This window comes from Garra rufa, chromosome 6 (genome assembly GCF_049309525.1).
Source record: "Garra rufa chromosome 6, GarRuf1.0, whole genome shotgun sequence".
Taxonomy (NCBI): domain Eukaryota; kingdom Metazoa; phylum Chordata; class Actinopteri; order Cypriniformes; family Cyprinidae; genus Garra; species Garra rufa.
The window spans coordinates 44,196,086-44,218,575 of NC_133366.1; the positions used below are offsets into that span (position 1 = coordinate 44,196,086).

General features: G+C 36.8%; 2 protein-coding genes across 3 annotated transcripts in view; both read left to right on the forward strand.

The window, feature by feature from the left end:
* ttyh3b (tweety family member 3b) overlaps positions 1–12,683 on the forward strand; it is a 48,898-nt gene extending 36,215 nt beyond the window's left edge. The window contains exons 9-15 of one of the 2 annotated variants that reach the window (XM_073842441.1): positions 208–263; positions 348–440; positions 548–640; positions 2,100–2,236; positions 5,017–5,196; positions 5,681–5,756; positions 10,012–12,683. In XM_073842441.1, coding sequence (XP_073698542.1) covers positions 208–263; positions 348–440; positions 548–640; positions 2,100–2,236; positions 5,017–5,196; positions 5,681–5,756; positions 10,012–10,185 — 809 coding nt within the window. In that variant the 3' untranslated portion in view covers positions 10,186–12,683. The remainder of the gene's footprint in view (positions 1–207; positions 264–347; positions 441–547; positions 641–2,099; positions 2,237–5,016; positions 5,197–5,680; positions 5,757–10,011) is intronic. The other variant, XM_073842442.1, reaches the window with a different exon arrangement.
* Positions 12,684–16,834: 4,151 nt separating this feature from the next.
* Positions 16,835–19,917, forward strand: LOC141337412 (QRFP-like peptide receptor). The gene has a single exon (XM_073843229.1). It carries the CDS (start codon positions 17,091–17,093, stop codon positions 18,468–18,470), a length of 1,380 nt encoding a protein of 459 aa, XP_073699330.1. The 5' UTR covers positions 16,835–17,090; the 3' UTR covers positions 18,471–19,917.
* Positions 19,918–22,490: the final 2,573 nt, after the last annotated feature.

Below are 22,490 nucleotides of genomic sequence, written 5' to 3' on the forward strand. Positions count from 1 at the left end.
TTTTGTTAGTTTGCATCGGCTGTTTTCTTTGCAGCGTGATTTCAATGTGATTTCAACAATATTTCAATTTCTGTTTGTTGACTGCAAGACGAGAGGAGTGTTCGGGAAACCTATCATTAAGTGCTGTCACACATTTCAGATGTAAAGAATAAACATATTTATCATAATTCATATGTATTTGTTATAATCTATGTTTGTGTTTGTTAGATATCCTGCAGTATTATTTGAAGTGCAGCATGGGACAGACCAACCCATTTCAGCAGGTTCATAATTACTCTTTCTCTATTCTCGGTCTCATTGTCTCTTGCTCCCTTTCATTAATTATAAATCGGTGCTCTGATTTGCAGAAACTCTCCGGAAGCCATAAAGCTCTTGTGGAGATGCAGGATGATGTTTCCGAGCTCTTGCGCTCAGCTATCCGAGAATTTCCCAAAACTAAGGTGTGAGATTGCAGATGTCTTTGAGAGTGAGATTGAGTGTGGCTGTACTCAGTATATGGATGTTTATCTGTTTACGTTCTTTTTCTCTCTATGGGTTTGGTTATCAGAGTAACCTGGAGGAGATGCAGGCGGTGTTAAACTCCACTGAAGTCAGCCTCCACCACCTCACTGCCCTGGTTGATTGTCGGAGCCTGCACATGGTACGTTGTGTTAAGATAAAATTAATGCTAAAAATATACAAAAATATTTTTATGCCTCTTTGAATGTCTTTACACTGCCAAGTTAATTCTGTGTAATGACAAAAGGATGCATAAAAGCCATGTTGCCTCTGACCCACCAAAAACTTTATAAAAAATGTTCAGTGTGGTGAAAACCACACCAAAATTGTGGGGCAATTAGTTTCGCACTAAGAATTAAGATGAAATTTGAAAGTAAAAAAAGTAAAAAAAAAAAATAAAAGTAAATCTGGGTCTGGGATTAGGATAAAATAATAAAATTCATACGCAAAATGCTTTTGAAAAGTACCAAAAATAAATGATGGTGAAATACACTACTGTTCTATTTTTGATTTTCTTATGTTTTTTGCAGCAAGGACACTGTTTAGTAGTGACAGTAAAAAAAAAAATTACAAAAGATTTCTATTTTAAATAAATGCTGTTCTTTTGAATGATCTGTTTATCAAAGAGTATAATATAATTAAATAAAAAAAACTGTTATTTTCAATTTTTATAATATTTCACAATATTACTGTATGTTTGTCAAATAAATAGATCTTATGAGCTTAAGAGATTTATTTCAAAATCAGCAAAAATCTTACTGACCTCAAACTTTTGAATGTTAATGTATTAGAACCTTTTCTAATACACTAACATTCAATAGTATTATTTTAATCTTTTCTAATACACTGGCACAACAGTACCAGTCTCTGCCATTGATTTAAAAAAAAAGTAAAGTTTTTATCTCACAATTCAGACTTTTCTTGCAATTGCTAGAAATATATACTACTCAGAATTGAAAAGATAAACTGGCAAGTGTGTGATAAAAGATATAAACTCGCAATTCTGAGAAAAAAGTCACATTTATGAGATATAAACTTAATTCTGAGAAAAAAAGTCACATTTATGAGATATAAAAACTCAATTCTGAGAAAAAAAGTCACATTTATGAGATATAAACACTCAATTCTGAGAAAAAAAAAACTGGCAATTGTGTGTTAGAACGTCAAAATTGCCAGATATAGACTTGCATTTCTGAGAAATAAAGTCACAATTATGAGATCTAAACTAAATATTGAGAAAAAGTGATAATTACAAGATATAAACTCAGTATAGACACTTTTTTTGAATTTTGAGAAAAAAAAGTCACAATTACAAAAATAAACTCGCAATTGTGAGAAAAAAGTTGTTGATAAAGACTTCTCGGAACAGTGAGATATAAACTTGCAATTGGGTGTTGACCTTTTATATATATAATAGCAGAAGTGGGCTTTCATATTACAGTGTGCAAAGTTGAAGGAACACTCTTATATTACTTCCCATGATTATAGTTGTATTACTTGTGCAAATGCATTGATTTACTTTTTTATAGTGTTGAAAGACTTCTAAAGTAGGAACATGCTTTTCATATGACTGTTGTTATTTTTTTTTTCCTGTCTCACAGGACTATGTGCAGGCTCTGACCGGACTGTGTTACGATGGAGTGGAGGGGCTTATTTATCTGGTCCTTTTCTCATTCGTCACTGCGCTAATGTTTAGCTCCATTGTTTGCAGTGTGCCTCACACCTGGCAGAGCAAGAGGTGAGAGGGCAAGGGTTAAAATAGACCCAAATATGATGTGGGGTGGGTTGAGGAGGGCAAGATATGTCAAACGCAGCTCTGGTAGATAGGCGAGGACTTTAATTCATGGACAGAGATTTAACTGCCAGTCACCTGTTTGTTTAATGCTTTTATTTTCACATCTGCTCCTTCTGTTTTCACATATTAATAATCTTCTCATGACTGTGTGTAGCTTCTGTTGTCTTGTCCTTCATTCCTCGTTGTGTCATAGATTTGGAAAACCCACTGCCCTGTAGTATGTGTGAGAAACACACTTGTTTTGTAGTGCTCTATGGGTAACCTAAACATAGCTTACATATAAAAGCAAAATTTTTGAAAGGAGTATTTTGAATTATGACGATGGTATTTGTTATTTGACTCGTGGTATAGCATCTGTCTGCAATAATGCTTGTGAAGGGGAAGAACAAAGAGACCCTATTCCAAATTCTGTGCTAAGGCAGACTGATATTTCTGTGGAAGATGCTGCCTCCCTTTGGACTACCTTGAAACTGCAAGAAAGGCTGATGTGCATTTGTGAAGAGTATTATTACTGAAACATGCTGGTGATTTGAAACTGTTCATTTGCTTAGATACCACACTGGGCAAGCTGGTTCGGAAAAGGTCTGTTAAGAGTTACACATACAAAGGATATCTTGATCAAAGTGGCATCCAAATCTACACAGATTCACTTTTTCTTTTTTAAATTCCTTTGGTTGAAAATGCGTTTTTCCCTCTTTTTCCTTTTCAAATCCGATTCATAGTGGTTGTTTGTTGATTTTAATGCATGACTCAAACCACTGAGAGAATGTTCAATGGTTACTGAGGACAATCCATTGGACATGCAATGGAAATCCACAGTAGTTTTGTGAGATTCTTAAGTTCACTTGAATTGTTTATGACTAGCAATCATGGCTGTAGGATTGTTTTTACTTTTATTTATCTGTTTTTGTCCCTAAATATGCACATTTATTGAAGCAAATGCATTATAAATGAAATGGAGATGCTGCCCCATTCTGAATTGACCAAGTCAATTTTTTGTTGTTTTAGCATCCTGACTGCCAATTTTACACTTATTCTAAAAATACCCAGATGGCTTAGTTTGGAATACGAGTAATGAGCTTGGTTTTTCCATCAGTTAGCAGATTAAACTATTTCCCAATTGGTTTAACCACAACATTCAGTAAGCCATTAGAATCCATTAATATTATTATGGCCACATTATAAGTGGCTTTTTAAATCAAGAGCCAAGAACAACAGGAGTTTGAGGTGCATTATGTTTCCCACTAAACATCCAGAATAGCAAATTGACAGTGATTTTAAATTATTTAAATTTAATATAAATTTTTAATATGAATGTTATATAAAATAATAATAAACACTTCCATTCAAGGTGGTGTTTATTTGATTAAAAAAGTACAATTACTATAATTTAAAACTATTGTTTTCTGTTTTCATATATTTTTATAAAAATTAATACATTCTGTGATTCCAGTCTTCAGTGTCATAATGAATGAAAGACAGACTTCAAATGATTTTTTTGAAATGGGATATTTTTGTAACATTAGAATACTTATGTCTAAACTTCCGCTTTTGACTAATTAAACGTGTTCTTGCCGAATAAAAGTATTAATATCTTTCAAAGATTAAATGCTAGTAAGGAAGCCAGTTTTTTGCTACTGAATAAAGAATAAAAAATAATATAATTGCAAGTTTCATCTCCCAGTTCTGACTTTTTTTCTCACAATTTCAAGTTTACATCTCACAATTCTGACTTTTTTAATTTTTTTATTTTGAGATATAAACTACGATTTATAAATTCATAATTGTAACTCGCAATTCTAACTTTTTTCTTGCAGTTCTACTTTTTTTCAGAATTGTGGGATATAAACTCAATTTTGTAATGCAAATGCAAACAGAATTGCATGATATAAACTCAAAATTGTGAGTTATAAAGTCAGAATAGTGGGATATAAACTTAAAATTGCGAGAAATTGTTTCTCGCATATGCAAGTTTGTAACTTGCAATTCCTGACTTATTCTCAAACTTGCAATTCTGCGAAAAAATGTCTGAATTTTGAGTTTGTATCTTGCAATTCTGACTTTTTTTTTTAAAATTGTGACTCATTTCTCAGAATTGCATGATGTACAATTTCAAGATAAAAACTTATTCAGACGTTTTTCTTGCAATTATGATATTTTTCTCGCAATTTTTTTTTGCAAGATGTGAACTCGCAATTGCGTGTTGTAAAGTTAGAATTGCGAGATATAAACTTACAGTTCTAAGAAATAAAGCAATAATTCATCCTAAATGTTTAGTGCTAGTGTATTTATTAAATTTTCATTTCAATTTTAATCGTTTTATTTTATTTTTACAGTCATTAATAAAATATTATGCAGTATATATCCAAAAGCACACATGGTTGGCTAAAAGGTATTGAAAGACTTATTTGTTCCACTCAATGTAAATGTGGAGTTTGATCTGAGTGCATGTATTTTCTAAAAAAAAAAAAATGCATACTTTTTTTTTTATTCTTCTAAAATATACATACAGTCATGAAAATTCATTTTGAAAAGAACAACAGAGACAAATCTGGGAAAAACGAATGCATGAAACATTTTTGGTCCATGCTTTAAAGTCATATTAGGTCTGGCGTGAAAAATGGTTTTAAAGAGATCTTCACCAAGTCTAGTGAGAGGAGAGACCTGTTTCCCTCCCCTCTGACCCAGGGGCACGTGTTTGACCTGTGCTAATTTGTCCGAAGGTCTGAGGAGGAGGATGGCGATGAGACTTCGGCCACACTCGGCCCGCGAGCGCCGCACGATAACCTCTACCGCGTACACATGCCTAGCCTGTACAGCTGTGGCAGCAGCACCTACGGCAGCGAGGCTAGTCTCCCCGCTGCGGCACACACTGTCAGCAACGCACCAGTCACTGAGTACATGTGAGTGTAGCCACGCTAACCTCATCCTAATGCATGGGCTGGATTTGAAGGGCCGTACCGGTATTACGGGTCCTGTAGTATAGGCTCGCTAGCCTAGATTACTGCATGGGCTTTGCTCGATTTACTGTAGGCTTCAGATCAGTTGCTAATACTGCATGGGTTTTACTTATTGATAAAATGTATCATATATAGAGCCCCTGAACGGCGTGTAGAAACAAATATATTATGGCATGGAAAGTCTAAGTAGATAATTCAGCTTGTGCAATGAGTTTTACTATATGATTGATAATGTTTCACGCAACCCAAGCAATATCTATCTTGATCTACATATATAGTAGATATGACTCAGTATAGTGGCTTTGCGTATTACTCCTACCCTGCAGTTCAAAACTTTGTTAGATTTGTAAAGTTTAGTGCATCGCGGTGTGGAAATCCCTCCCTTAAAGAGGGAGTCAGAGTAACTGGTATCTCGTTTGTGACGCAGGAGCCAGAATGCTAACTTTCAGACCCCTCGGTGCGAGAACACGCCACTCATTGGCAGAGAATCCCCCCCGCCGTCAGTAAGTGCACAAGCACATTTACACAAACACACATGTCTGTAGGTGTACAGACGTTATTTAAGCGCAGTGTCACATATTCAGCTACTCTTGAATGGATCTTCTTAAAACCCTACCCCATGCTTGACATAACTGATTTATAGTTCTTTACAGTGCCTTGCGAAAGTATATATATCACTTCATTTTTTTCACATTTTATGTTGCCGCCTTACATTAAACTGCTTTAAATTACTTTTTTTTTTCATATCAATCTACACTCCATAATGACAAAGCACAAAACTGGTGTGTAACAACTTGAAATGATTCAGTTGCATAAGTATTTATACCCTTTTGTAGGACACTTGAAATTTAGCTCAGGAGCACTCATGTCATTTGTAATGAAGTTAACCTGTGGTAAAATTTATTTGAATGAGTATGATTTGAAAAGGCACACACCTCTCAGAAAAGGTCTAACACCTGAAAATGCATATCAGAGCAAAAACAGGTCAAATGAGGTAAAAAAAAATGCCTGTAGAGCTCAGAAACATGCTTGCTGCAAGGTACAGATCTAAGGAAGAGTTCAGAAAAAAATTCTGCTGCATTGAAGGTTCACAAAAGCATGTAGCCTCCATTATCCATAATGGAAGACGCTTGGAACAACTAGGACTCTTCCTAGAGCTGGCCTCCAGCCAAACTGAGCAATTGATGGAGAAGGGGCTTGGTTATACTGGTGACCAAGAAGCTGATGCTTACTCTAGTTGAGCTCCATGATAATACATGCAGATGGAAGAAACTTACAGAAGGACAAACTTCACTGCAAGACTCCACCAATCCAGTCTTAATGGCGGTGTGGCCAAACTCAATCCTCTACTCAGTAAAGACACATTAAACACACTTGGAATTTACAAAAAAAAAGCACCTAAAAGACCATCAGACTGTGGAAAAACAAGATTCTGTGGTCTGATGAACCTCACTTCCAAGAATCATGTTTTAAGGAAACCAAGAACTGCTCATCACCTGCAGAGTACCATCCCAAAAGTAAAGTCTGGTGGTAGCAGTCTCATGGTGTGGGGCTGTTTTTCAGCAGCAGGGACTGAGAAACTCATCAGAGTAGAAGGAAAGCTCAGTGCACCAAAATATTGAGATAGCCTTAATGAAAACCCAGTTCAGAGGATTCAGAACCTCAGACTGGACAGAAGGTTTACAATCCAACAAGGCAATGATCCTAAGCACACAGCAAGAGTGGCTTATAGACAACTCTGTGAATGTCCTTTAGAGGCCCAGCAAGAGTCTTGGCTTGAACGCGATCAAATATTTCTGGAGAAACCTGAAAATGTCTGCCAGCCCCCATCCAAGCTGACAGAGCTTGAGAGGTGAAGAGATGAGGCGAAGAATGCCAGATAACTGCCAAATGCAGATGTGCAAAGCTTGTCGCATCATACCCAAAAAGACTTGAGGCTGTAAAGGTGCTTCAACTAAGTATTGAGGTATGAATACTTATGCAATGCACTTATTTCAGTGTTTTATTTTTAATAATTTGCAAAGTTGTTACATCTGTTTTTTGCTTTGTCATTATGGTGTATGGAGTGTAAATTGATGTGGGGAAAAAAGTAATTTAAAGCAGTTTAACATAAGGCTGCAACATAAAATGTGAAAAAAATGAACGGGGTATGAATACTTTCACAAGGCACTGTAGATAATTCAGAAAACAGGATGTTACTGTGATAGTACTTATGTACTGTAAAACCTCATTTTAGTATAGTTGTAGCATATTGGTGAACATTGTCAACTCAAACACTCACATAAAGAGTCCTGAAGGTCATTTTGGCAGCCTGTATGCGACCCTAGTTACAAGTTGTCTTTGTGTAACCGCCACAAAAAAGTCATCACAAACAGCAAGGTAAAATAGATCCAGCCAACTTTGTCATCATTTGCTTATTTTCTTCCTTGGTACGTGAAATAAGGTTCTCTTTTTCCATACAATAAATGTTAATGCGAATGGGAAGGACGTGGTCCAAACATGACAAGAAAGCACCCTAAAAGCTGTTTATACAACAAGTGAAGCCTAGAGATAGTTTTATGTGAGGAGGACTAAATAAAATTGTAAGATATTGTGTTGTCATTATCCACCTTATTTTAACCGTAATAGTGGGCGTGTCCATTTGTACATTTTATGGGTCTGGCTTTCGGTTTTATCCGCATCCAGCTATTTTTAGCTATACAAAACAGCTTGTTTTGTTGCATAATATTGCAAATTGGTGTCTTACCATATTTTATAATGTAACATCTTAATTATGAACACACTGGTTTATAGTGCAAACAGTTTTACCCTTTACTGCACGCTGTTATTCTTCTCATTATTTCCCCGTTAGTGTCTAATGAACCGGAAGTCTCACCCATAGGCTTACTTCCGCATTAAAAGAAAAAGGTGGATACTTTAATTTACTGTGTAACTTCAATACAATGTGAAATTCTGTATGTACCTGTCCACAAAAATGTTGGGAATCTTGCAAATGTGAAAATAAAGTGCAATATATTGCAATTCCAAATGCATGTTAAACTCACAGAACATGCAGTCATGGAGTTTACTGCATAGTTTACTGCATTTACTGTGAACCAAGCTACTCAGAGACTGAAAACACTGAATCACGAGCTGCTAGAGTGTAAAAACAGTGCGCTTCATTCTGAAACACAGTGCAATTGACTATGTACTCAATCAAAATACACACTGTGTCAACTTTGTCAGAGAGAAGAGAAAGCACAGTTGGTACTAGTGTACTGGTGCAGTGGAAGATGAGCATTGAAACCCTTTCAAATATTCAAAATCAATATATATCAAATGTATACGTCTAATAGTAGTTAAATGTAAAAGGAAGATTTTCTGCAAATACATTTTTGTATTGTTCTCACAAAGCTATTGTACACCTTCATAAGATTTGTAATATAATGCATTGTTAGACTACTAGTATAGACTACTTTTAGGGTATTTTTTAGCCTTTGTCATTTTTGGTGCTCAACAATGTCCATTTCCATTCATATGCATTGTATGAAAAAGGGCTGCATGAACATTTTGCTAAATTTCACCTTTTGTGTTCTATAGAAGATCATTTGTATGGGTTTAGAGTAAATGGTGGTAGATTATGCATTCCTTTAAAATATGTTCTGAGATGGCGTTTATTTCTCTTCTTATTTTTTAAGTCAAGGCCCTTCGTTGAGTGGAAGTGGGTTTTGCAATGCTCTACAGAATCCTGACGTTTGCATGATTGCATGTATAGTCAATGACAAGACCAGAGAATGCTTCTCCTGGTTCTTGCGCAGTGAATAAAGGAGCACGGTACTCTTCTTTTTTTCTTTTCTTTTTTTAAGAGGCAGGCAGCTCTTTTAATCAGACTTGGCATGCGAGGGCATCTTTCATTCTTCTATTAGTTTGAGTTCAGAAACGAGAACGTTGAGATCTCTTATAAGCGCTGCTGTCTGTCCGTCTTAATTTCTAGGTGTTTTTTCCTTATGATTTTGCATTTATGGGCCCTGGACGCATGCGTATTCAAACTCCAGACTGGAGAGACCACCCAATGGATGCAATCTGATTCTCAATAATGTCATGGTCCAGGATGCTGCTTTTTGTTGCCTGTTCTAGCTGGAATTGGAATCGCTGATATATTACGGAATAGTCTCTCCTTCTCTGGATTTTATGATTCAAAATATGCATGAATTTTGTCTCTTACTCACCCGACTGATAAACACCCCTCATGCATGTTTGTTTGGTAAAGTGTCTCACATTATAACCCCGCTCCTAAACAGCTGTTAATGTTCTCCCACATATAGCAGCATTATCTATATGTGTCATTCTCATCCACTGTTCTTTTCTTTCCCTATTTGTCATGGTGTTAACTTTTCTTCTCTTTCATTTTCACATTTATCGCACTCTTTTTAATGAAACTTGCACTCTAAAGCCGATCGTGAGGACATCTTATAATGATAATGTGCATCATCACAGCAACTTTTGGCTTTAAAAAAAATACCATCAGGCTGTCCAAATGACTGTCAGTTTGTCTGTTACGCATGTGAATGAGTTAGTGAGAACGACAGAATGAGGTTCATATTTATATGTGCTTCATGTTTGTGAGAGCTACAGCTATACTCTGTCCTAATGTCTATTTAGACGCTGCTAACATCAATCGTGCCACATTAGGAAAAAATGCATATCTTATTATGAAAAGAATACTTCAGAATGATGTGATGTCTTCCCTTTTCCTTGTTTTCTCACCCTGTTTTTCAGTACACCTCAAGCATGAGGGCCAAATATCTGGCAACCAGCCGCCCAGACCAGACAAGGCCATCAGAATCCCAGAACGGTCTGGAGCCCAACATGCGACCAGAACTAACCAGCCGTTCAGCTCCAAATAGCCGACCAAATTCAGCCATCCACCGACCCCACTCTGCCATCCATTAACTATCCTCAAATGCGTGACCAATAGTCATCTACCTGTCAAGTCCACCAGTACACCTCTTCACCAGTTAAGAAATTCTTTATTGGGATCCGTCATCCATGCTTACCCACACTGGCTTCTTAAAGACTCCATTCTGCCAAATTTTATTCAAACTGCCATTTTTTTACTCCCCTAATCTCACATAATGCATCACAGCAACTACACTGCCCTCTTCTGGAGGACGTCAGTCGTCAGCACAGTAGCTCCCATACTACCCTTACAGAGATTCTCTCAGGGCAGCCATATTGGCAAGGACTGCAGGACCACATTATCACAGCAGGATAATGGTTTATACCACTGTCATTTTTAAATCTCTTGCCTTGCCGTGCAAGAAATGTCATGATGACATTTGATTTTATGATGGAGTTCTATTTTTAAGTGTTTTGCATATAGGTTTTAAAGATGCAACTTTTGCGCTTTCTCTGCAGTTCCTGACAATATGGCAGCATTCTACTTCTATTACAGCCACTATCCAAGGTATTCATCATTGCTATTTGATGTTAACAGAGATTTTTACTCGTTTATGAGTGTTCACGACTTAACTGAATCACATACAGTGCTTTGCGAAAGTATTCATACCCCTTCATTTTTTTCCACGTTTTAAGTTGCAGCCTTACGTTAAACTGTTTTAAATAACTTTTTTTCCACATCAGTCTATACTCCATGCACCATAATGACAAAGCAAAAACAAAATTGTCACAACTTCATAAATGTATTAAAAATATAAAAACTGAAATAAGTACATTGCATAAGTATTCATACCCTTAACTTAGTACTTAGTTGAAGCACCTTTACAGCCTCAAGCCTTTTTGGGTATAATGCAACAAGATTTGCACATCAACATTTGGCAATTATCTGCTCTTCGTCTCAACTCTTCACTTCTCAAGCTCTGTCAGCTAGGATGGGGTCTGGCAGACATTTTCAGGTTTTTTGTTTGATTGGGTTCAAGCCCAGGCTCTGGCTGGGCCACTCAAGGACATTCACATAGTTGTCTATAAGCCACTCTTGCTGTGTGCTTAGGTTCATTGTCCTATTGGAAGGTGAACCTTTTGCACAGTCTGAGGTTTCAGAAAGCTCTGCACTGGGTTTTCATTAATCGCAATATTTTGTTGCATTGAGTTTTTCTTCTCCTCTGATGAGTCCCTCAGTCCCTGCCACTGGAGTTTTTTTTTATTTTTAATAAATTTGCAAAGATCTTAAAAACCTGTTTTTTGCTTTGCCATTATGGTGCATAGAGTGTAGATTGATGTGGAAAAAAGTAATTTAAAGCAGTTTTACATAAGGCAGCAACATAACGTGAAAAAAAGAAGGGGTATGAATACTTTCGCAAGGCACTGTACTTGTGACTTCTGTCACCGGAGGCCACTCTTTGTATTTACAGTACAGTGTAATCTATAGTGTACCACAGTGTGAATTGACAGCCATCAAGCCTTTGAGCCATTATGCACATTCAGTATCTTATTCTAGAAGGGAAACAATTGCACAGCACACAAACGGTGTGTGATTGTGCACGTGGCGTGTTTGCCTTGTGCATTAGTGAGTGTGTTTTAAAACGACACAACTCACGAGCTTTGCTCTTTGTAAATATAAGTGTTTTTGTACTTTAAAAAATGTCTAAATGATCAACACTACAAAACTCAGTGCACTAATCTTCTGTGTAACAGTGCAGTGCAACATTCGCCGTGGCTTAGAGCTGCAGTGTAAGAAAAAAATTGTCAATGAACTCTGTGATGAAATAATAGTACATGTTTTGTAGACATATCACTTGAATTTGTGAATACACTTGTGGGTGCTCGTGTGTATGTGCACACTTTAAATGTGAATATTTCTAACGGAGGAAAATTTGCTCGGAGTGGAAATGGCGAATAAGGGATACCTGGACAAAAAGAGAAATGCCTCCCCACTGCCCCACGTGTAAATCTTTTTTTTTTTTTTTTTTTTCAAGCTTCACATTGTTTAACAGGAGGTTTTGTTTTGTAGTGAATCGGATTTGATTTTCACCAGGGTCAGCCTTTTCCTTCTTTCTGTTTAACATTTATGGGGAAACACTTCTCTGTGGTGTTGATGGATCTGCAATATGGAAACTGGACTTGTGCCACTAACAGGACTTTTGTGGCTTCGCCACCTTTCCGCGGGAGAAAGATCAAAAAAACTAATTGTAAAGAAGGGGAAAAAAATGATGGGAACAATGAAACTAAGGAAATTTCCTCCTTGTCATGCAGTCACTAAAGTAAGACTTGTGTGGATGTAGTGTAAGATAACCTAGCTGTCTTTACCAAGTGCAGTATTGTTGGTTTCATTTACTTGCATCCAGTGTCATAAGGCTGACATTGTGTTTAGACGTCATGACGCCAGTCAACCGCTAATGTTATCATGCGTAAGGTGGCATTTAATGCCACTCAAAACATTGATTCTTGAAAATGGGTGTTCATTTGATTTTTAATAAATATTAATTACATTAGCAGGTAGAAATGTCGTTTTAAACTGGAAAATGCTATAATGCTGTATCTTTATGACTTTGTGACACCCTCAGTCAAATGAGGTTGTGTGTTGTTTGAATTATCTTTTTGTGTAACGAAAGTGGACGCTGTGTTTGGATGCCAGCAGGAAAGGGCTTGTATCCTTAAATCTCAAAGATCGTGCACAGACATGCTTTGACCATGTAGTGTCAGCCAACCACTACAAAACACTCATGCACAAAAAGTGTCAATGCAACACTAGACGTTTCACATAAACACTGAATATACAGAGAACAAGTGTTATTTTACAAGCAACACAAATGGGTAAACAAACATGCACCTTACCACTCAATAGACACAATGTAGAATTGCTCTGAAATATTGAGTCTTTTTACAGTATTTACATGTATTCAACCACTAACCATCATATTAGAGACAATCCAAATGATACTGTACCATATAATGCAGTTGCATGACTGAAGGAACTACGAGGAAGAAATATTCTGCCTTTCTTAACATTTTCATACAGTAACTTTTCTTTCTGTAAATGTACACTTTTTTTTTTCTAGCGTATTCTTGTTAGCTTTCTATTGTATAGACCATAACAAATGAGCCTACTCACTCCTTTCTAAATGTGAATACGAATGATTCGTCATAAATTGATGTTTTGATAACAATTCTTATGGATTTTTTCATGTTTTTTATGTTTTTTTCATTTGTGATTACGATGTTGTACATGTCAGAAAAACAAACGATTTTCTGAGCCTGGATTCAGTGTTTTAACAATATATTAAAATGAACTTACCTGGTGCAGGGTGTTGAGCATCAGTGCCTGAAGAAAAAGAAAATCACTTGATCAAGGTATGCATTTATCAAGGTATGCTCTACAAAAAAAAAGAAAAAGAAATAAGCTATGAACGAATGCCAAAGTTTGCAAACTTGCAAGCAGAACTTGTACACTTGTTTGTTTGAAAGCTGCATGAAATCTGTGAGAAGACATAAATTAAAAAAAACAGATCATGTTGTAGTACAACAAGAAAAATGCAGTTGGGCTGTTAATAAACCGCTATATGTTTTAAGGCCATATAGAAAAGTAGTCTAAATTCGTGTGTTGTTCCTGGGATGCTGTATTTACATATGTGACCCTGGACCACAAAACCAGTCTTAAGTCGCTGGGGTATATTTGTAGCAATAGCCAAAAATACATAGTATGGGTCAAAATTATTGATTTTTCTTTTATGTCAAAAATCATTAGGAAATTAAGTAAAGATCATGTTCCATGAAGATTTTTTGTAAAATTCCTACTGTAAACCTATCAAAATGTAATTTTTGATTAGTAATATGCATTGCTAAGAACTTAATTTGGACAACTTTAAAGGTGATTTTCTCAGTATTTTGATTTTTTGCACCCTTAGATTTCAGATTTTCAAATAGATGTATCTCGGCCAAATATTGTCCTATCCTAACAAACCATACATCAATAGAAAGCTTATTTATTGAGCTTTCATATGATGTATATATCTCAGTTTTGTAAAATTTAACCTTATGACTGGTTTTGTGGTCCAGGGTCACATATATTAAGGTATTGATTGTATCATATCAAACAAAACACTAAAGAATTTTGATAATGATAAAGGGATAGTTTACGCAAAACGTACCCTCATCTTGTTACAAGAATCTATCCACCTTATTTTTCAACGGAGAAGTAAGCCATTTTCTGTGAATGTTTGAGACTTCTGGTTTATAAGCCAATGTAGAGAAATAGAAGAATAACAAAGTGCAGTAAACGGTCAAATGGTTTTCACTACAAATCACTGTTCATAATTAAGATAATATATTAAAACAATATGATAAGACACACCAGTTTGAAATATCAAGCAGTAAAACAAGCTTTTTATACAGCTAAAAATAGCTGGAAGCAGATGAGACCAAAAGCCAAACACATTAAATTTACAAAAGGCTGCACATGCTCTTATGGGAAAACATAAGATGGATAAAGCAGAATTTCCAGGCTATTCTTTTTCATATATGGGTGTAATGAGGAGTTGGGCTTTAAATCTCCAAAAAAGATGTCATGAAATGGTGTATAGATTTTGTTAATGAAAACAAGTCTGATACTGTACATTCAGTACTGTATAAAGTTAACATGAAAACAGCTCTGGAAGAGACATATATGCCAGTATTTTTAATATTACATTAGCTGAAATATCAACACCTGTAGGTGCAGAACAGTACAACACATTAAATGAATATTATGTCTGTATAACAACCTCGTTTTCATTACCCAAAAGATTAGGACTTTACATATGCAAAAAGTAAACATTAGTTGTTTACCATTTTATAATTCTTTTGTAATATCTAATCCTCACTTGGCTATGGTAAGTCACTTTCTAAAACAATATAATTCTCAAAAAACTAATTGACCTTTAATTTCTTTGGGGAAACTATCGATAGAGTTGGTCAGGCTCAGGCGACGGTTAACGTTCTTTTTTTTGAATGAGAGTGCGCGCGATTTTTTTGGCGCTAAACGCGAGAGGTGAAAGCCAGAATGAGAGGACATTTTGTTAAGTAATTATAATGCACTTTGGCTGCAATTTGTCTTGCGTTTATCACAAAAGTATAACTACAGAGTACTTTCGTAGGCACTTATAAGCCTTCATGAATATTGAACACGAATGATCAGATTTGTTTTGACTTTTGTCCGTCCCTAAGGACTTTATTTGAGTCTTGGTTATTTAAATTAAGATATGGTCCATCGCATCTGACTGTAAGATATTAATATATGGTTTTAATTGCATCCCTATCACAGGGGTTAAGATGAATAATGCCCCCTGAGAAATGCCAGTGGGCACAGACGGAACGGAAATTCTGCACATATGGTGTGGTAGAAAATGGAAAGACTTCAGTAGGCTATAATGAATTTAGAAGACGAAGAAACATGAAATGTGCTGACAGGAGAAAGTAACACTGTCGTGCAGAATAAGAGAGTGGGAGGTAATTAACGGATGAATAGCAGTGCAGATCTACAGTATAGTCTACATGTGAGGTAGGTTTCTCCCCAGTGATATTATTGCAGAGAAAGTAAGCCTCGTTTTTGGACCATTAACATATATTGCAACGTGACATTATACAGCTAAAATATCCATCTGTTTTAGCAGAGTCAGATTTTTACAGTAGGGGAGAATAGAAGTGAGGTGGGTTAATTCAATTATATTTAATCACATTCGAAATATTTAATTTATTCTACTGCTAATTCGCGTCTGGACGTGCTCCTTGCCACAGGACAGCAGGTTACAGAAGGAATGCACAGCTGGTGACCGGTGGCTGTATCAATGACTCTATTCTACCGCGAGGGGGCGCATGTGCGCAGCGATCGAACACGATTAAAGCCAAAGCTTGAACCTCAACCGATAACTCATCTCCTTTACCAGAGGTCGTGAACAGGTAACTGACGGATCACAGCGGTGGATTTAATGGAAGTCTGATGGAAAATGCACGTTGATCTTTACCTGGAGGATATATTTTAACTTTTGACCCACTGGAATATAGTGTTTGATGTAAGTATCCATTTCAATTTCAGATGTGGGTAAATTAGCTGTGTTCTGTGTCGACTGATGAATACGTGTCTAGTTTTAAAAAATATATAATTATATACAATTACTATTGATAGCATTAACATTTAGTGTTTTAATAAGCTGCTTATGAATAACAAATAATCTTATTTTTTTAAACTAGGATTTACCTTTGTCAACATGCATGTTATTATACAGTATTATATTCGAATATGCATAAAAGTGAATGAAATAAAAATGCAGTATCAGTAAAATTCATGTCTACACATCAACATGACTGCATATCAGTTTGACAGTTGATCTGGTGAACATTAAGCTATTATTTATTGATTTTTGTATTGATTTAAATTATCACTCAAACCTTTCTGTCTTAAAGTGCTAACAGCAGTAAATGAGCACAATTTACTATGGGAATCTCTGCTGCCCTTATAAACACTGAAAGTATAAATAAATGAAAGGATTTTGAAAGCTTTTACTTGTGAGCTTTTGTGGCTTTTCTAAAAAAAAAATTTAGGGGAATAGATGTGTCGCCTAAGTGCGTGTATATTTATGTGTGTGTGTATGTGTTTTTTCAGGTCATACGTGATGACAATAAGGTGTGAAAGAACAAAGAAGATGGTCTTTTATGCTTTTGATGTCATCCTTATTGTCTGGGACGATAAAAGTGAAGAGGTGCATTGGCTTTGAGTGAGTGAAACAACAAAATAAAAAAAAGAACAATGGATTTGAGATCTTCTGTTTTCCTTCATGGTCTTCAAGCATTTTTGTGCGTAAATGGGAACTCAGGCACCTGGAAAGTAAACTAAAACTATGTAGTTTTAGTTATGTAGTTTAGTTATGAGTGATAGTTCACCCACTCAACATCACAGGAAAACCACTATGAACCTAACCCCAGATCAGCCACCAACCCTGCTCTACGACCTTCCCAGGGCACTGGACCTTCAGCGTGAACCTCAAAACAAGAGCAGGTCGGCTCCAGCCAGCTTCTTCAACAGCACCTTTTTCTTCCAGGATAATGCAGCTTTAGAATGGCAGCTGTTCCTCACCATCCAAGAGCCTGGCACCATTATCTTGACTGTCCTGTACTCTATTTCCTTCCTTGTGGGTTTTTTTGGCAATGTCATGTCCCTCAAAGTCCTACTGGGCCAGCATGGAAGCATGCGACTGTCGGGTGCTAGCGCCACCCGTTGCCTGCTGATAAACTTAGCGGTGTGCGACCTGGCAGTGGTTTGCGTGTGCATGCCGGTGACCCTGGGCCACCGCATCTATACACCATGGGTGTACGGGGACTTCCTTTGCCGTGCGGTGCCCTTCACACAAGCGGTGTCTGTTTCCGCCAGCGTCCTAAGCATCACGGTTATCAGCATCAGTCGATACTACGCAGTTCACTCACCACTACAATCCCGTGCCTACTTCACTCGTCGGCGCATCCTTGTCTCCGTCACAATCGTGTGGGTTATCTCCTCTGTGATCTGCATGCCAGTCGCCATTGTTACAAGGCGTGATGAAGTAGCTTTAATTGAAGGGCTTGCCATCGTGCTGCCCGTCTGTGGAGAGGTATGGCCTCAACCGCGCTTGCGACAAGCGTACAACGTCCTGCTGTTCAGCGCTCTCTACTGCCTACCCGTTGGGTTTAATCTCACTCTAGCCTTCCTTACGTGTCGTCGGCTGCGTAGCACTGGTACAGAGGGACGGTTCACAGAGTTAGACCCGCGTTCCCAGGCACTTCATGAAACAAGGCTGCAAGGGCGCAAACAGATCGCACGTATGGTCGCAGCTTTGGTGCTGCTCTTCGCTCTCTCATGGTTGCCAATGTATGTGACTGATATTTGGCTGGATCGCGAGTTGCGCCATCCACCGGACTGGCTCCTTCAGACCAGACCCTTTGCACAATGGTTGGGCCTCACCAACTCTTCTCTCAACCCTTTTTGCTACTGCTTCATTGGTGACCTCCACCGCTCAGCCAAGGCTTTGCGTTTGCGCCTCTGCGGCCCGTCTCCGGCCTCTGCGCTGGCTCTGGCCTCGCTTCCGAAAATATTCAACTTGCAGAATCAAGAGAAATCTCAAGGGGCCACTGCCGACAGCTCAAACAACTCCTGTGGGGAGGACGGTGGGAACTTGAATCTGTCGATGTGGTGGACTCCATCTCCTACATGTGAGTCCATGAGCTTGCCTTACCATTTAAGAATGACTGAGGCGATAACACTGGATACATAGCAGATCTGATGCACTGCTGTGGACGTTTGCTCTCAGATGTGTTATGCTTTGTGCTTCTAGAAAACTGGATTTAGGTGTTACTTGCTCTCATGTCATTCCAAACCTGTATGACTTGCTCTCATCTGTGAAACACAAAAGTTGATATTTTAAATTGTTTTGTGTTCCACAAACAGGTTTAAAACGTCATGACGGTGAGTAAATGATGATTGAATTTTCATTTTTGGATGAGCTATCTCTTCATGTTTTGAAAAATAACTTTAAAGGTTTGAGGAAAAAATGGAAAACAAATATTTTAATGGCATTAAAATGATTTTATTTAACTGTTCTTTACAGTATTCTAAAGTGAGAATGGGCCAGTCATGTGTGTGGATTGAGTAACTTTTTAAAGGATTAGTTCACTTCCAGAATACAAATTTCCTGATAATTCACCCACCCCTATTTTATCCAAGATGTTCATGTCGTTCTTTTTCCAGTTGAAAAGAAATTAAGGGTTTTTAGGAAAACATTCCAGGATTTTTTCCGAATAGTGGACTTCAATAGTGGCCAACGGGTTGAATATCCAAATTGCAGTTTCAATGCAGCTTCAAAGGGCTCTACACAATCCCAGCCAAGGAATAATGGTCTTATCTATTGAAACGATTGGTAATATTCGAAGAAGTATTAAAATTTATATACTTTTTAACCACAAATGCTTGTCTTGTACTAGCTCGAGCTCACATATTACGTAATCACGCACGCATGACGAAGTACCAACCCAGTGCTTACAAAGCGAACTTGCAAATAAAGTCAAATGCCCTTTACAAATAATGTGAAAGAACAATGTTGGATGATTTTGAAGTTGGAGGAGAAAATGGGATGGAGTTTTTCACCCTACCTTTTTAAACCGAAGTACACAGACGAAGAACTAACCGCATGTGACTTTTCCAACATGATTACGCAATGCGTAAGGTTGCAGATGCACATCGCAGAGCTAGAGCAAGATGAGCTTTTTTTACTAATCGTACTAATCATTTCGCTAGATAAGACCCTTCCTTAGCTGGGATTGTGTAGAGAGCCCTTTGACACTGCATTGAAACTGCAATTTGGACCTCCAACCTTTTGATCCCAATTGAAGTTCACTATATGGAGAAAAATCTTGGAATGTTTTCCTCAAAAACCTTCATTTCTTTCTGAAATTTCTTTAAAGAAAGAAAGACATGAACATATTGGAACTTAATTTCTTTAAAGAAAGAAAGACATAAACATATTGAATGACATTGGGGTGAGTAAATTATCAAGAAATTTTTATTCTGGAAGTCAACTAATCGTTTAACTCCATACATTTGTTGTAATTCTTTAATGGCGAAGTGTTTAAACATTTTATATTCCAGGTGAAGTAGATGTACCTCTAATGTTTAGATCTGCTGTAAATGTGCTAATAATATGTAATAAATATCTTGCCGTTGAATCTAATTAGGGTCCATCATAGAAATCTATATTGTCATGGAATGTGGTTCAATGCAGAATGTGTATGGTCGTGTCTTAAAAGTCTTAATATAAACCAAGTTTAATGTCATTAAATGCTGTTCCTATGTCTGGCAGGCCGGTTCAATTAAAATGATCATCTGAGTAAAACCCAGACACATATGATATATGCACTCACACCTACAGCTTTTGGCGAAGAAACACATGGAAATGTCTTTCTGCGAACGCACTTGCGGCTTCTCACCTCCTCTTCTAAATGTGGAAACCATCTGCATCTCAAGTCATCACCCTCTCCTAAGTGTTATCCTACTGCAGTCAGAGCAGAAACTAATTCTAATCTACACTACAATTCAAAAGTTTGAGGTCAGTAAGATTTTTTTTTAGAAGTGTATCAATTTATTCAGCAAGGATGCATTAAATTAGTCAAAAGTGACAAAGATTCTTACATTATTACAAAAACATTTTGTTATAAATAAATTGTAAATAAATATTATATAAATAAAGCGTTTTCACAAAAATATTAAGTAGCATAACTGACTTCTTTTTAAAACGTATACATTTTACTGGTTGTGTAGAAATGAAAATCACTTAAAAATTACATCTTCAAGGTCATGACAAAATATTTTTTGGTTTGGATAATATTTTTTATTTAATTTTAAAACAAATCTGAGACTCTAACTTTTTCCTGCAATACACTGTGTGATGTCTGTCACGATGTCCTAAAAAATTTACTTTGCACTTTAATATTCTGTGAGGAGGAATGCCCTCTGGTGAAAACGTTCAATATTTCATTGACTTGGAAATGTTATAGCAGCAGTTTCATAAGAAGCTACAGTAACTAAAAAGAAATTTGACAGGTATGATGGAGGCAGACCTATTAGTGAAAAATAGATTTACAAATAGATTTCATTGTTTTAAATATTTCAGTCATTAGCTGACAAAACATCAGTTAAATTTGGCTGTTTGCTGACATTATGTTAATAAACCTCCCTTCGCTGTGTTTTTAAATATGAATGTTTTCTGTGATAAAGACAAGTGTTTGAGGTGTATAGGTTGTGTATAGGTTCCACTATCCTGGCATTTCAAAGTATGTATTGTTAAATGTAGATTTAACAATCAATAGCATAAAAGCATTATGTGTCACAGAGCACATGACCTCAAATTTGTCAAGAGAACTTATAATAAACTACTTCATCATATTCTGTCCCTCCTGCCCTTCTCTCATTCTCTCCCATTCTTCATCTTTCTTACAAGCAGTCAAAAGCTCTCAAGTGACTTGTAGTGCAATCTGAGAACAATCAGGTAATCTGATTGATTCCGACTGCTTGAATGTGGATAGCTGATAACATGATCACACAGAGATAGAACTGTGGTGCTGTTAGCTAATTGGAGTGCTGCTGTCACTGTATTCAGCACAGAAACGTCTTGAATCATAATCAATGCAAAGACTTTCAAAAACACATCTTGAAATTACTGTCTTTTGTGCTTCATCCACCTCTCAGGAAGCAATTCAGGCTACCCGCCAACTCTGAAAATACCTTTCTTAGGTCCTGATATCAAGCCTACATTCGACCTTGAAAGTGCAGCAGTGATCTGTTTTTGTCACGCGTACGTTATGTAAATATATAAACCTAAAAATAACTACATCTCTACTGCCAAAATAGTGTACAGTTGACAGTAGCTTGATTTAATATTTTCAGTATACCTGAAATGTTTGAAATCTTAATACTCAATACTAAGGTTGAGACACAATATTAAGCAGAAAAAAATACATCTAAGGAGCATAAATCTAAGGAGTTTGTAAATATAGCAGCATTTGGGCAAATCCATAAAGTGATTCTATAAACTTTGGTGTTTGGTTTATATCACCGGTTGTTTCTCTGGAAGTAGCCATCATAAGATGGGTGCACTGTGGTCATAAAGGAATGAATGTGGTCAGTAACAATATTCAGGTAGGCTGTGACATTTAAACAATGCTCAGTTGGTATGTAGGGGTATGGTGGCCGAGAGAGCTCAACACCCTGCAACTCACAACCAAATATAGAAACACGCTAAGAAAACTCGCAACAACTAAATACAGAAATGCACTGCAATAACTCACAGCACAACCAAATACAGAAACATGCTGCAAATACTCAAAACACAACCAAATACAGAAATGCGCTGCAAATACTCACAACCAAATACAGAAATGCACTGCAAATACTCACAACCAAATACAGAAATGCACTGCAATAACTCACAGCACAACCAAATACAGAAACATGCTGCAAATACTCACAACACAACCAAATACAGAAATGCTCTACAAATACTCACAACCAAATACAGAAATGGCTGAAAATACTCACAGCACAACCAAATACATAAACGCGCTGTAAATACTCACAACCAAATACAGAAATGCGCTGCAAATACTCACAACCAAATACAGAAATGGCTGCAAACACTCACATCACAACCAAATACATAAAAACCCACTGCAAATACTCACAACACAACCAAATACATAAAAACCCACTGCAAATACTCACAACACAACCAAATACAGAAATG

Bases quoted from the DNA above. Each gene is read 5' to 3' on its own strand.
- LOC141337412 (XM_073843229.1), top strand. From the start codon at position 17,091: ATGAGTGATAGTTCACCCACTCAACATCACAGGAAAACCACTATGAAC.